The sequence below is a fragment of the Stylophora pistillata genome, chromosome 2, assembly GCF_964205215.1.
Source record: "Stylophora pistillata chromosome 2, jaStyPist1.2, whole genome shotgun sequence".
Taxonomy (NCBI): Eukaryota; Metazoa; Cnidaria; class Anthozoa; order Scleractinia; family Pocilloporidae; genus Stylophora; species Stylophora pistillata.
The window spans coordinates 37,902,740-37,918,039 of record NC_142520.1 but is presented as its reverse complement, the minus strand read 5'-3'; the positions used below and the strand labels follow the sequence as shown (position 1 = coordinate 37,918,039).

Below are 15,300 nucleotides of genomic sequence, written 5' to 3'. Positions count from 1 at the left end.
TATTACAAAAGCAGCACTTTCTTCTCAGTTACTTAAAGACCCTGCGTGTTGGTCCGGCCGGATTTGAACTCACGACCTCCCGCACAACAGTCCGGCGCTCTACCCATTGAACTAACCGGGAGGCGGTTCGTATTTTCTTGTTTTTTTTTTTCTCCCTTGTTTGTTTCTTCTTTGGTCGTTTTTCTTTTTATTATCTTATTTGACATTATTTATAATTGTCGACCCAAGAGTTATCCCTGCAAAAGTTATAACTTAACTTAGTTTGAAAGTTGTTCTCGGTTTTCGTTTGTTGCGATATTTCTATTTCTAAGATAATCATCACAAGTGATTCCAGACGAAATGGTGCAAAACCTTTCAAAGTACATATTAATTAGCATATATAGCACCACCCTCTACCTTTCTCCATGGGAATTACGCATGTCATCTGATACGTTTTAATTCATTAATTATTACCAAGTGCTTCGAAAAGCTGATCTTAGATAGTAAATGAACGTTAAGTGCAACCTTTTTTCTCATTATAAAGATCATATATTACTTGTGGAGACATGCTATCCAGGGCAAATTGCGTCTCTACCAATGCTTAAGTGCTGCTTATTTTCATCAGGCAACGACGTTTGAATAGCTACCCGTCGCTAATGTTGTGGTATAGTGACTTGTTACTGATATGTCTTAGAGCACTGTTGTTGATACATTAATGCTCCAAGATGGCGTTGCTCTGCCACAGATCTGTTTTGTTATTGGCTGGACTGACTACTCCGCCTTTAAGTTGCAGGTATTCGCGCTTACTCTCGATTTTTCTGTATCTTCTGATATTGTTTGCATAAGCTATCAACTTATCGGAAAATTGAGAAAACTCACACCGATAGCAACGATAATGCAGAATTAATAAGCGACAGTGACTAAACACAACTTTCAACACAGTTCTGGAATACCTTTTCCACTTCACGTTTATCCTGTGTAACTGTTTTATTATGCTGCAGCGAAAGGTGTGTAGAGATTAGATTTAAAAAGTTTTTTTAGTTTTTTGGTGATGTTTATTTTCCTACTGTGCACCATGCGTACATACTTTTTTTCCAATAGAAATCTTTCATGCATTACTTAAGCACGTATATTTCCACCCTCAAACAGGGATGGTTATGGTGTGAGACAGGATAAAACCGAACATATCTGGCTTTGAAGTCAGTTCTAAGTGAATGCCTCACGATGCTTGTTCTATCTGAGTTTCCTTGAAAGACCTAGAATAAAGAAAACCGAAAAAAAAAAAAAGAAAGAAACTGAGCACCTTGTTGTAGTCCACCAATTCTAAATTCCATTTAAACAGGGAGGTACTTGTAGGTGAAGGAGGGGAGGGAGGGGATGGAGGGGGTATCTGACCATGTCTCAACCGCTCACATCATTAACATAATGTTGTGCTTTTTTGTTGCGGCCGGAATTTTCTAAACGGAGTAAAATTTTCTGTCACTTTTCTTGTTTTGATTCCTCGTTTATACACCCTCCTATACTCATAGAAAATGTTAAAGATGGCACGAATTCCATAGCTTTATATCTGCTTGCAAACTATCCGTATTCGCCACAAACTCTTTGATTTTTACTAAAACATGTCAATTGTAGTGCTTTCCAAACCTTTTAGACATGTGGTTCTTTTTTAATGCATTTAACAGATGGCTATTTTGTTTCTCCAGCTGTGCAATATTTCTGGTTCACTGGTCACAAGACTTTCTGTCCCACCGTAAAATAACCATATGCATACTGTACTCGTGAATAACAACAATTCACACTCTTGTTTGCAGTGATACAATGTTGTAACTCACTCACGTTATTCACGGACCAAATTGGATTCCCCTTGCCCTATAACCATTACTGATAGTTGTTGATCAAATCAGCGCTTTATTTACTGGTACTTCCAAACCTTTGTCTTATTCGTCTCCTCGTAGGTGTTCCAAGTTAAACCGTCAATGGATAGGCGCAGTTTATAGCTGGTAGTCCATTCCAAAAGTTCCTCTCCTCCTTGAGTAGCCAAAGCACAAACAGACAGCACTGAACCCATATCTACTTGAAGGTAGTCGGTTCTATTAAATTTAGTCTTAGGACACCACGCTCCTCGTCCCCTGGTTTCTTTCAGTCGGCCGAGGTAGGAAGCATAAAAATCATCACTCATAAGAAACACACTGCTTGCTGTCATTCTGGCATCTGGAATTGTGTTGTTGTCTGCCACACCAACAGGCCCACATGTGTTTCCTTTTCTATCTGGAAAAGTATGATGTGATAAGTATACACTTTGGGGACGTATGATATTACTTTTCTCTCGAATGTGATGGTTCACAAATGTAATACATTACATACCTGTACAATTGCTTCCATTTCCAGTACATTCGGGCTTACAAGTACAAACGTATGATCCGTTGCCGTTCGCTTAGGTAGCATTAAGGTGACAAGAGTGATTTCCTTTGCATTCGTCAATACTTGAGACACCATAAATATATTTTGCACTTTTTTCATTTTTGTTGCCTTAAAGTGCATAAAGAATGTGAATCGTGCGGTGCTATTAATCATTGCAAAGGATAAAACAACGGTTTCTCCTTTTTGTGTTTTACGAGTTAGATATTGTAAACGAACATTTTATCACAATTATTTTTAACCCACCACTATAATGGCTCTGAAACAGGCAAAATGTAGATCATGGTGAACCCTTGCATAAACATACATGGGTAAGGCTGCTTAAAATGCAACACATAGCACTTAATAAGATAATAGAGACTTTAAGCAATCAGGAAGGTAACGCCACGGAAGACGTCGATTAAAAAATGAGTTTCTACTTTTAGTTAGAATTTCGAAAATGGATGGATGTGTTTACCGTCTCATAGGGCGGCAGACCTTAAACGCAACATAACGCATAAAAGTAGCGTTGAGTTCAAAATGTAAATTAAAATAATTTTCCTCCACGGTTTAGCTCCACAGACGACGCAAATTTTGGTGATTTCACGTTGTTGTTTTGCAAAGGACGGCTAAGAAATGTACAAAGTTTTAAAATGTACGTGCTGGGCTATTGTTCTGCCAATTAGATCTATTGTTTTTCCACGTTCTCGTTGCCGTAGCCGTCATGGTTTGCTTAAAGTCCCTAATAGTTCCTGCTAACGATGCTTTGTTTAATGCTAAGGCTACTATGATGTAGCGTGCGATCGAAGTCATATTTCTGACTCATTATTCGCTCGTACCTTGGCATGACTGTCCATCTCCGATGTATTCTTCCCTGCAGGTGCAGTTGTGGGAACCGTCAGTGTTGGTACAGTTCGCATTGACGTCACAGAGATGGTCTCCGTTACTGCACTCATCGATATCTGGAAGTAAAAGGGATGTCGTGGCAATTCAATAGAAGCAAAAAAACAAAAAAACAAACAAACAAACAAACAAAGGAATAAACGAACAAAATTATATCGCTGACAAGTATATCAGCCGTGATATACGAACAAAATAGGCGACTTCGGTGAGTTTCGTAAAATTAATGCTAGCTAGAGAAGTGTCCACATGACTTGCCATCGGTATATTGCCATTATCATCTCATAGATGGAACACCATTCAAAAATCCAAGAAGTAACAGGTACTAAGGCTATAGTAATTATATAGTTTCGGCTAGTGAGGCTAATCTGAATTACCCTCGCATGACCATCCATCTCCACTGTATCCTTCCTTGCATGTGCGATTATAAGGTGCAGTTACGAGAGCCCTAAGTGTTGGTACAGTTGGCTTTCATATCACAAGCATGGTTTACATTACCGCACTCATCGATAACTTCAACGTAACTCTTTGGACAAAAAAATATCGTGGATGACTAGGAATTAAGTTAAGCAAACCAGTTTTTTTTTTTTTTTTTTTTTTTTTGTCTTCTTTTTAAATTTCTATTGTCTTTGAGCGAAAAGAATTGAGTATTGCACCTCGAGATGACGGTAAGCTTTCTTTTTATCTGAACATGTGTCCATCTCTAGTAAATCCATCTTTGCAGGTGCAACTGTAAGACCCAAAGCATTGGAGCAGTACGCATTTTCGTCACAGAAGTTATTGCCACCTTCGCATTCATCGATATCGAATTAGATTTGTCGAAAGAAAACATTGCAAGTAGAAAACATTTAAACAAAAAGGAAGTTTTAAGGTGAAACAAACTTTGTATAAACTGATTCTGCTCTTTGTATACTGACTTAAATCCCAAGTTCAAAGCAAAATAACAATGTCTCAGTTATTAAAATGTTTCATTCACAAGTCAGGAACATAACCCTAGAGGTCCTGACGGCTGCATAAACTAAAACTAGTCTAACTGATATATTTTCGAATTCCCTGGTAACTTGGCTGAATGGCGCGGCATTGTAGTCAGCCCGTCTTGCTGGAATATTTTGATCAATATTTGATAACACAGAGATTCAATTCACCTGTACAATTTTGTCCATTTCCAGTATATCCAGGGTAACATTCACATAAATGTGATCCAATGTTGTTTGCGCAGCTAGCGTTCACGTGACAAGAATTGCTTCCTTTACACTCGTCAATATCTGTAAAATCATAAACATAAGAAAAAAATACGTATGGTGCACGATCCTCGCAGTAGAGAGCGCTATTTATGCAATAGCGAAAATCAGACCTGAGAAAAATCAGGCCTGTACGGGATTCGAACCACTGACCTCTGCGATACATATATTCATCGTATAAGAAAAAAAATTGAGTTCTAGATGCATGCACCAGATTTTTTTACGATTCCCTCGACTTCACATCCGTGGTTCTTCCCCGTTAGTAATCATCTAGTCTGTCTTCTACCAGTTGATATATTTCATGACTAATACATTTGTTTCATTAAGAGTTTTTATCACGGAATGTTTATTTAATACATTTCTGTCATTTTCAACATTGTCTTCAGGCCTACACTCATCGCTATTTTCTGTAAGGCATGCTAGTAAAATAAGTCTTTCAAAGATGATAGTAATTATCTTTCTGATATCAGGGGTTTCAAAAAGAAAGGAATCTAGTACCTATACAGTAGCGTCCATTTCCTGTAAATTTGGGGTGACAAGTACAGGTATACAATATGTTCATATTTTTCAGCAGAATTTTTTTACCAGATCTATCAACACAACAGCTTTGAAACAAGCCAGATGTAGATCATGGTAACTGTACGAAAACTTACATGGGTACTGCTGTATAAGGTTATGAGACGATACACCAAAAAAAAAAACAAAAATGCTGAAGCATTTATCCACTAGACCATCTTCAAAGCTACCTGAACATGAGTGTCCATCGCCGGTGTATCCCACTTTACATGTGCAGTTGTAAGAACCATACGTGTTAGTACAATTTGCATTCACGTCGCAGTCGCTGATGTTATATTTACATTCATCCATATCTAGAGTTTAGAAAGAGAAGCAGTGACTAAGTTAGAGCAACTTAATTACGAGAGGCATGCACAAGGGAACTGATCCAAACCAAATATTACGATGGTGATATTAATGAAAGCACATGCATAATTTATAATACTTTCATGATACTGATAACTATTCATAAAAGAAAGTAACTCAAAAAGTAACCACTGTGATAACGACAGTATAGTTTATAATACTTTCGTGATACTGACAACTCCGTGCAAAATAAAACAATTCAAACAAAACTTATGGGACTTACCTTCGTTAACCATGTCGCAATAAATCAGTTGTTCCTTCCCTTCCTCTGTTGGATCCAGCCAATACTTGCCGCTTATGGTGTGTTTACCTTCACTCGCTTTTATTTCTTGACAAGACATCGCCGGTAATTCAGGGATAGAGCCTAAGAGAGCTGCAATGATATATATACTTATTGACTGAGTGAGAGGGCCGCACGGAAAATTATTTGCCTCGAAGTCATGACGTAAGGACCAAGTGCAGCGAGGTCCGTGCCTTATGACCGGCCCGACCAAACTCAGTCAATAAGCATTTTATCATATGACGACTTAGTGTTGAATATTTCAACCTAAAATAGGACGCGATAGACGAGCACACAGCCACACAAGCACAAAAAAAACTCAGCAATTACAATTTTTCCTTTATTTTTCAAGTCAGAACAAGAAATTCGCAGTTCCTTGAAAAACGCGACCTTTTTTTCTCATTTCTCTTTCTTTTAAGTTTTTTCAACAAAGATACGTGAGGGCAGCAGGGCGGCTTTTTTTCCGGACCGAAGCACGTCAACCCGTCTGGCCATGCACACGTCAACTTTTAGTATGGTTTTCTATGGAATTGCGCGAGCGGGGTCGGACGGGTCATATGATAAAGACAATTATTTCATTTTCTTCATATTCTAAGTGCTATCAAGTGAGAAGAAACCGAAATACATAGACTTTTGATTTCTTACCTCTGCCGTTTAATCGCCGGATGTAAAACCATCCAGGGGCTGAAAGAAAATTCTCTGGTCTCGCCTCCCTGGTGCGGTTATTTAGTTCACACATTTGGTATTTTCGATTGTAGTTATAGCTTTGGCACGTGATCTCCTGTCCACATTTGACATCGCAGAGGTGAGGAGCTGCCACTGACCATCTTTTGAAGACAGAGCGCTTAAGAGCCATTCCTTGTATGTTTACTTCTGTACTGCATTGGTCATTAGCTGTGACAAACTCCACGGCAGAAGCGAAAAGGGCGAATCTTAAATGGCGGAATATCCAATACATACTTCTTTGCTTGTGATGAGTCTGAAAATACAAGTAGAGTACAGGACTTCTTAGAAGCTTACTTTGAGAAATAAAAACCCATTTTTCTCTCAACAAAACTAATAGCGTATCAGATGAAGACATATAACAATCATACTACACCCACCGGCATGAAGATTTTGCTTTCAGATTTCTAAAACTACTCAGAAGATTAGATTGTAATGGCAAAATTTGCACAATGCTCTATGAAATGCCAAATTAAACGTCGAGGAAGATCAGTAGAACCCTCACAGAGCTTTATTCGATAAAATGATTTTTCGGTTTTAGCAACTTTGATGCGAATATATGAAATTTATATTTCTGAACTGCGGTTATAGAAACGATCCTCGCAGTACAGAGCAATTATAAGCAATAATGAAAATCAGACCTGAAAAATTCCGGCCTGTACGGGATTCGAACCACTGACCTCTGCGATACTAGTATAGCGCTCTACCAATTGAGCTAACAAGCCAACTGGGAGCAGGTTATCAAATTAATTCAGGCCGTACAGGCCTGAAATTTTTCAGGTCTGATTTTCACTATTGCTAAAATAGTGCTATATACTGCGAGGATCGCACTTTTCACGCAACAAGAGTGCAAAGTTGTAACACGACTGCAAATTACAAATAGTGCGCTGGAACTTTGAAAATTTTGTCTGTCTTTACTATCTGTGGTGGCTTTTTAAATTTTGCTTAACTGTTTTTATATTCTTGTTTTCTTTTTCTTATGCTAGAAACTATATAAATTTCAGAAAAAAAAACCTATACTCGAAACTTGTGAGCAAACTCATTCAGCTTCCCTCTCAAGGTCCTTTTTCAAGTCGAGAAATTAGCAGATTATTTTGTCTATCACCTGCTTGCCAGTCGCTTTCGCATATTCACTCTAGTGCGCCGGCAAGGTTGCATTAAGGAAAGCAATCAATTGCGTCATAGTATTATGAAAATGAAATACTTACATATGAATGCTTCAAATGGAGTCAAGTTGACCTATCCTCCGACAATTTAGACTCATAATTCTGCTACATACGTTGCAATGAACATTTTAACCCAGGAAAGAATCATAGAAATATTTGTATGAATCTGTCCTTTACTCGCATGTTGATTAAATGAACGATTCGATTTAAGCCTTAGCTACGTGTTTCTCTTTATTCGAAGCCAAGACAGTGTAAGCTCGAGCATGATTTCCGGAAAGAATGTTATGAACTCAGAGATATTCGTTTTTCTTTATAAACACTACTTAGAAATTTTGTTCTCGCTACTACTCATTAGCGATTTTCTATGCTATTGTGTGTTAACCTCCAACATTTGGCGAACTCATTGTCCTTATTATACATTCAAACTATTCTTATCACCTTTATTGTTTTTATAGCGCTCATGGCGAAATGTTTTCTTTATATTTCCCGGTAACTATGCCGTAGATCGGCAAAAGCTTAAGATAAGAAAGAGAAAGAGTAGTTCAAAGCCTCATTTGAATCTTTCATTTTAATCATAGAAACGAAAATACTAGAAATGCTGAATAATGTGATGTCTTCCATCTTGTATGTTATAAATCATCCTGTATGTTATTTTTGACATGTTGTATCTTTGATCTTACTCTTTAAAAAGTTGCATCTCTTTTGCCTGGGCACTCAAGTAATGCAAGTAATGAAACGAAACTGGAAAAACGTTTAAAATATATTGGCAGCAATAACAATACTACTTCCGCTGAGAACAATTCATGGATATCTCCTGAAGACCACCCAAACATGTCATTAAACTCTTCGTTTTAATATTGAAATCGGAATCTTTGAGACCTTTTTGCCAACATGGACACATTACAGTATTGAGGAGTTAAAGACTTACGGTTAAAATTCAATTCGCGAAGAATAGAACTTTTCTAGTAAATGTTTTACTCAAGTCATCCATCGGTTTATTTGATATGATCAGCTCTTACCTCTCAATATGCACAGCTCGTTGTCTCCTCACCGCTTTTGAATTAAAGGTGCTTTCTTTTATAACTTTACAGTAGCTATGGTTACGAAATAACAGTTTATTTCGAGTGAAAATGATAATTAACTTTAGAAAACAGCTTTCTCCGTTCCCTCTAAAGTTTCGCCGAACACTGGCAAAGATAAAATATTTATTTCTACAAAAATTAAGCAGTTGTTGCGACCCTGAATTGTGCGATTTGAAACTGCCAAAATTGACAAGTTATTATTATGAAACATCATAATCGGTCTAATTTAGTTTTCAAGAACACGTCTTTGTAAGAATCAAGCATCTTGGAAAGTTAAATTTTCAACCCCTTCAAAATTTGCATGCAGTTAGTAACTGCATGCAAAACTTGGAGGGGGATTGAAAGTTTTCATTTCCCAAGATGCTTGATTCATACAGATACTTTTTCTTAAACGTCGTGTAATGAGTTATCCCTCGAGTTCTCCAATAATGTAATGTTTAACTAAGGAACTCCACAATGTGTTAATAAAGGATCCCCAAGGGAAAAATTAATAAGAAAAGAATATCTTTGACGAGGGAATATTTCTAGCTTCAAAGAACCCGAAGCCTTACATTGCATTAGCTTTCCACAAAACTTCTCTCAATGTACAACAATACTCTTATAGTTGTTTTAATCAAGATAACGGAACATGGCAAAGCAATGCAGGATTGATTTATTGAAAACTAGGGCATTTTTTATGCAACACGAGTGCAAAGTTGGAACACGAATGCAAATAGTGCACGGGTGCTATCAAAATTTTGTCGTCGGTGCTTCGGCCATTGAAACTTTGCTTAACAGTCTTTATATTCTTGTTTTGTTTTCTTATGCTAAGATCTATATAAATTTCAGAACAAAAAGCCTTTACTCGAAATTTGTAAGAAAACTCATTTAGCTTTCCTCTCGAGGTCCTTTTTGCAAGTCGAGAGAAGACGATTTTGCCTATCACCTGCTGGCCAGTCGCTTTGGCAATTCACTATAATGCGCCGGCGAGGCTACATCAAGGAAAGCATTCAATTGCGTTATGCTATTATAAAAATCAAATACTTACATACATATGCTTTTGAAGTCAAGTTGACTTGTTCTAATTTCCGACAATCAAGACTCGCATTTTTTGCTAAATGTGTTGCAGTGACCTTTTTAACCTTGTAAAGAATCATGGAAACGTTTGAATGAATCTGTCCTTTAATAGCATGTTGATAAAATGAACGATTCAATTGAGGCCTATAGCTACTGTATTTCTCTTTTATTCCAAGCTAAGACAGTGTAGGCTCGAGAATGATTCCCAGAAAGAATGTTCTGAACTCAGAGACCATTAGTTTTTCACAACACTACTTAGATTTTTTGTCCTCGCTAGTACTCATCAGCGATCTTCTGTTATTGTGTGTTACTATTCCCAAATTTGGACAACTGACTGTCCTCATGAGAGGACGCATACGGCTTTTACTATAAGTATCATCTCCCGCAGCGTAATTTCCCCGGGTCTGTTGAGAATGTGTGAAAACTTGTCAAACAGTTGGAGATCAACTTGTCATCACCAGTTATTGGGGTCCTGGTTAGTCTTGTAATGCGACTCCATAACCTTTCAAATTATAGAGATCAATTTATCATCGCCCGTGGATGGAGTCCTGGTAAATGTTATAAATGTCGTAATATTTTTCTATCCACCGCTATTCCTATGGGGTCATTTCTGACCCCATAAGAGTATAAAATTATCGAAAAATTGCGTAACTTCAGTTTGACGCCAAATTTGGCACACAGGAAGTAAACTGGCCGAATTGTAGGGAAGATGCTTAATTCAGCGCACATGACGAATTTTTTTCAAACCAAGTGTAAGTTGTGATCGATCGAGCGATGGCGCCTGCAGCGAAGAGACCGAGATCGCCGAATTACTCTGTTGAAGAAGCTTTAGAAATAATATTTACTGGAGCTGAAGATTATTTGGGAATGTCTCTTGACGAAGAAAGTGAAATTGACCGAGAACTGGATTACTAGAACGGAATTTTAAGGTAAGCAATATATATACTTTCGACATCGTGGTTATGCTGATTGAAAATCTGGTCTTCAAATGCGAGAAAATACTCTTCTGGTTGCCTTCGTACGTCTGATTTCTTGGCGGTTTTATGAGCGATTTGAGGTCAAGCGACGCTAAAAAATTCGGGTAAGTGATTTATAAACTTTCGACCGCGTGGTGATGCTAATTGAAAATTTGGTCTTCAAATGCGATAAAATACTCCTCTGGTTGCCTTCATAGGTCTGATTTCTGGCCAGTTTCATGAAATGTATCCATAGATTCACATATGAGAGTGAAAAGCGGCTTTATGAGCGATTTTAGGTTAAGCGACGCTAAAATACTCGGGTGAGGATCGAGATGGTACTGATTTCATATGTCGCGTTGCCATAGAAATGCGATCGCGTCCCTGACTACGCAACGTTCATTATTGCCTCTTTCCTGTTTTATTTGGCAAAATATTGGATCCCAATTGCGAAAACGTTAATATTTATTGTGTTCCTTGTAGGAAGGAACAAGTTCAACAAGATCGAGGAGAATTTGAAACAGAAAAGAGGAGATGGATTTAGACAGTTCTGTGGATGTGCCTGAGGCTACTAGTGTGTTATTTTTATTCCACTCTGCCCGTTGATTATATGTTCTAAATATAGATTCATGTATATTCATTTTCGTAAATCTGTGGGTGGATGAGGCTCTCTTTGAAAATTCATTACTACTGTCAGTTTTTGTCTTTTTCTTTCAGATTTTCTGGTCATTTTGCTAATGAAATAAGCAATATTTTCTTTTTACATTTGTTAGGAAGATATTACAACCCAGTGGAGAAAATTTCCTTTTTCTTTGAAAGCGATGCAGAAATTATGCTTTTTCAGAATTTTGTACTGAAATCTTCTGGGATGAAATCTTACGATAATTTTTTTTCTGAAAACCCCATTTTACACACTTTCAATTGAGATAAAGTAATCTACATTCCTGTAAATACCTGCTGAGATATAAAATAAAACAAAGTATAGCTTACAATAAACTTGATTACAGCAGATGACTTACCATCGATCAAAATTGATAAAATAGTGAATAATAAAAACTATACTAGATTATCGATTGCATGTCAGTATGTGTCTCTTAAGATTTATACAAAAAAGTGCATGGTCACTGCAATTCCTTAGCTCCGCAGGAATCTTGTTAAAAGCTTCTACAGCTTGATCTTGTAGAGTGCTCTTCTCAATTTTGTTGGCAAGTTCTAATTTTGTTGCAGCTTATGACCTAAGACTATATCTATTTACGACGTGTTGCTTGAGTTTTAGTGGAAAGTCCTCATTGTATAATAACTTGTGCGCTAGCTTAGCTATATTAAATTCAAAACGCTCTTTGATTTTGAGCCAACGTAGCTCTCTAACATCCTGGAGTCCAGCAAATTTAGTTAACTCAAAACCCGCACACGTGTTCTGTACTCTTTAAAGGTGTTTGGTCTGGTACTCTGGGAGAGGACTAAACACAACGTTACAATAATCCAGTTTAGAGAGCATAAGACTTTCCACGAGTCATTTTCTTATGTGGCATGGTGCGAAGTTTTTTAGTTTCCGTAGTACTGCTAAGGCACCGTAACACGATGACAACAGCTTCGTTATGTGTTCTTGCCATGTTAGCTCCTGATCCAGATAAACTCCCAAAAGCTTGGTGCTTGAGACATTCTCAAGTTTAGTGTCACTGCAGTATACATCTGCAGAAAAATCATTTAAAGAGTGTGCGCGCGCCAATTGTCTTGTGGAGAGATGCATCCATTTCGTTTTTTCTGAATTCAGCGCCAAACTGGACGATTCAGAGTAACTGCTCAGGCTTCTTATTGTCTGATTAGCATCCTTTATGCACGCCTCTATTTCATGCAGCTTCGAGTGGTGAAGCAACGTGGTATCATCCGCATATTGAAAGCATTTGCAACTCAACTTTTTCTGGAGGTCTGCTACATAGATATTGACAATTAACGGTCTTAAGATCGATCCTTGAGGGACTCCGAAGCACGTTTCCCACCGCTGAGAACACTTGTCCTCTATCATTACATACTGTTGTCTACCCGTAAGATAGGAGGTTATCCAGGTCAGAAAATCCTTTGAAAAACCCATTGAGTGCATTTTATAAATAACTGACTTGAAGTTCACAGCGTCAAAAGCTTTCGAGTAGTCTGCAAGAATCATGAGAGTTACTTCGCTGCGACGCATTGCACGTGTAATATCGTCTCTAATCCCCAGTTATGTCGTGGCCGTAGAGTGATTCTTTCTAAATCCTGAGATGTTTTCACCAAAAAGTGCTCTTTCTTCAATAAATCCAATTGTCTGATGGGCTACCAGCCTTTCAAAGATTTTGGACAGGGCTGGGAGGATGAACACAGATCGATAGTCATGTTTAGCCATTGGTTGATCTATCTTTGGTATTGGTGAGATTCGCGCCACCTCCCAGTCAATAGGGAAATAATTATTTCTGATACTGCAGTTAATTATATGTGTGAGGGGAACTGCAAACAGCTCCGCAACTGGTTTCAAAAACTTCACTGGTATATTATCTGGTCCTGTTGAACTGTCCGTTCTTAGTAATATGATTTCACGTAAGACCTCTACATGGGTTACCTCGCGTAGCTTGAAAGGGACGGAGTCGCCAACATCCCCCAGTGAGATACAATGAAATATATGAAGTTCATATATTTTGAACTACGGTATTAGATACATATGATGCACGATCCTCGCAGTAGATAGCACTATTTAAGCAATAGCGAGAATCAGACCTGAAAAAATCAGGCCTGTACGGGATTCGAACCACTGACCTCTGCGATACTAGTGCAGCGCTCTACCAATTGAGCTAACAAGCCAACTGGGAGCAGGCCGTTAAGTTGATTATTGCTTAAATAGCGCTATCTACTGCGAGGATCGTGCATCATATGTATCCTCCAGTGAATTTACCAGATATAATAGGTCATCGACAGAGTCCCCTGAAGATTTCCCTAAGGTTCTCTCTCCTGTAGTGGCGAAGAATGAGTTGAGCTGATCAGGATCGGCCATGAGTGGCATAGTACTGGGATTCAGCACTCTGTGAATTGTACGCCAGATTTCTTTTGGTCGTTTTTAAGAGAACGCGTTATCAAAGAACGATTTCTTAGCCTGCCTTATCTTAGTTTTCAGAGTGTTCCGAGTAGAACGAAATGCCTCCCATATATCGTTGTCATTTGATTCATGTGTTCTTTTGCGTAGCTTATTGCGTTGGATCTGCAGCTCACAGATTTCGGGATCAGCTATCCAAGGAGCGGGTGGACGTGTAACTTTCCCTCTTCTTAGAGGAGCATGTCTTTCAATGCATTCTGTAACAAGAGAGTTAAGCGTTGTAACCATATCATCTGGACATCCAAGGCCATAAACAATATTTAGAGGCAGGGCTGAAAATTCCTCTTTATACGATTGCAAGTTAAGATTCTCTTCGTTTCGAATAAACTTGTAGTGTGGGAGAAATCTTGTAATACGCATGTTGATGGTAGCATAAGGCACATCATGATCACTGATAGTGGGCCATGGCAGAACGTCTGTGTATGATACTTTGGAAGGCGAATTTGAAATCAGGTGATCAATCAAAGACTTTGAAGTCCTTGTAGTTCTACTGGGTTTAGTGATATAGTTAGTCAGATTGAACCCTTTGAGTATATCCATGTATTGGCGGGTGACGTTATCTTCTTTGTCAAGCAAGTTGATGTTGATGTCTCCAGTTACAATTAATAATCCGTCCCAAGTAGAGACAATTTGAGACAAAAGATCCTCAAAACAGCAGAGCCAGTCACTGGGTGTCCATTATCGGATTAGACCTATAGATCGTCCCTACAAGTAACTTGCTGTTCTTATTCCGACCTTCGAATTCTAGCCATAAGTGCTCAAAGTCCGATTGCAGCCTTTCGGTGTCCTTTTGGCGCTCGAACTTGAGAATATCACGTATATAAGCTCCAATACCGCCGCCTTTCCTTTTTTGTCTATTTCTATAGGTTGCGATAAAACACTGTATAGAGACGTGTTGCAGTAAGAGTGGATTGACATTAAGCCAGGTTTCAGACAATGTGACGACATCAAAGGATAGCCGTTCATTAGCAACTGCAGCTCGTGGAATGTTGATGTCATGCACTGTGTGTTCAAATGCATAGGCGACAAGTGGGAAGGGTTAGCAGTAAGCGCAGATAGATGTATGCTCTCATCGCATGTTTTTAGATCACCAGCATCCGACTGGGATTCATCTAATATATTTCTCTGTCCATAGAATGGTAATTCTGTTAAACTAAATTTTGGACAAGTCCATGAATCAGGCTCATTTCCACCGCTGAGAGATTTATATTGCGAAATTGTGTGCTTTACAATAAAATTGACTTCGTATGCTACTCTACACTGTTTGGACGACACCCATCCCACAAAACAATATGTGGCAAAGGCTTATTCCATTTCTGAAAATGTTTAGCTAACTTTTTCCGCTTTGTTGCAATCTTTATTTCTACCTGGTATATCTCCCCGATGTTGGTCTTATAAACTCGTATAGAAGAGTTTTTAGAATTTTATTTACACTTGTATATATAAAATTTAGCTGTCAGTATTAGGTGATTTAGAAT

General features: G+C 38.2%; 1 protein-coding gene, 1 long non-coding RNA gene and 1 pseudogene across 2 annotated transcripts; 1 reads left to right on the top strand and 2 right to left on the bottom strand.

The window, feature by feature from the left end:
- LOC148739363 (uncharacterized) overlaps window positions 1-5,779 on the bottom strand; it is a 92,837-nt pseudogene extending 87,058 nt beyond the window's left edge.
- A 4,342-nt stretch (window positions 5,780-10,121) lies between these two features.
- On the top strand, window positions 10,122-11,770 carry LOC148739362 (uncharacterized). The gene is made up of 2 exons (XR_015997374.1): window positions 10,122-10,674; window positions 11,185-11,770. It is a non-coding gene; the product is annotated as an uncharacterized LOC148739362 (long non-coding RNA).
- Window positions 11,771-13,786: 2,016 nt separating this feature from the next.
- Window positions 13,787-14,362, bottom strand: LOC148739361 (uncharacterized). The gene has a single exon (XM_088749464.1). It carries the CDS (start codon window positions 14,360-14,362, stop codon window positions 13,787-13,789), a length of 576 nt encoding a protein of 191 aa, XP_088605590.1.
- Between the last annotated feature and the right edge of the window lie 938 nt (window positions 14,363-15,300).

Bases quoted from the DNA above. Each gene is read 5' to 3' on its own strand.
- LOC148739361 (XM_088749464.1), bottom strand. From the start codon at position 14,362: ATGGATATACTCAAAGGGTTCAATCTGACTAACTATATCACTAAACCC.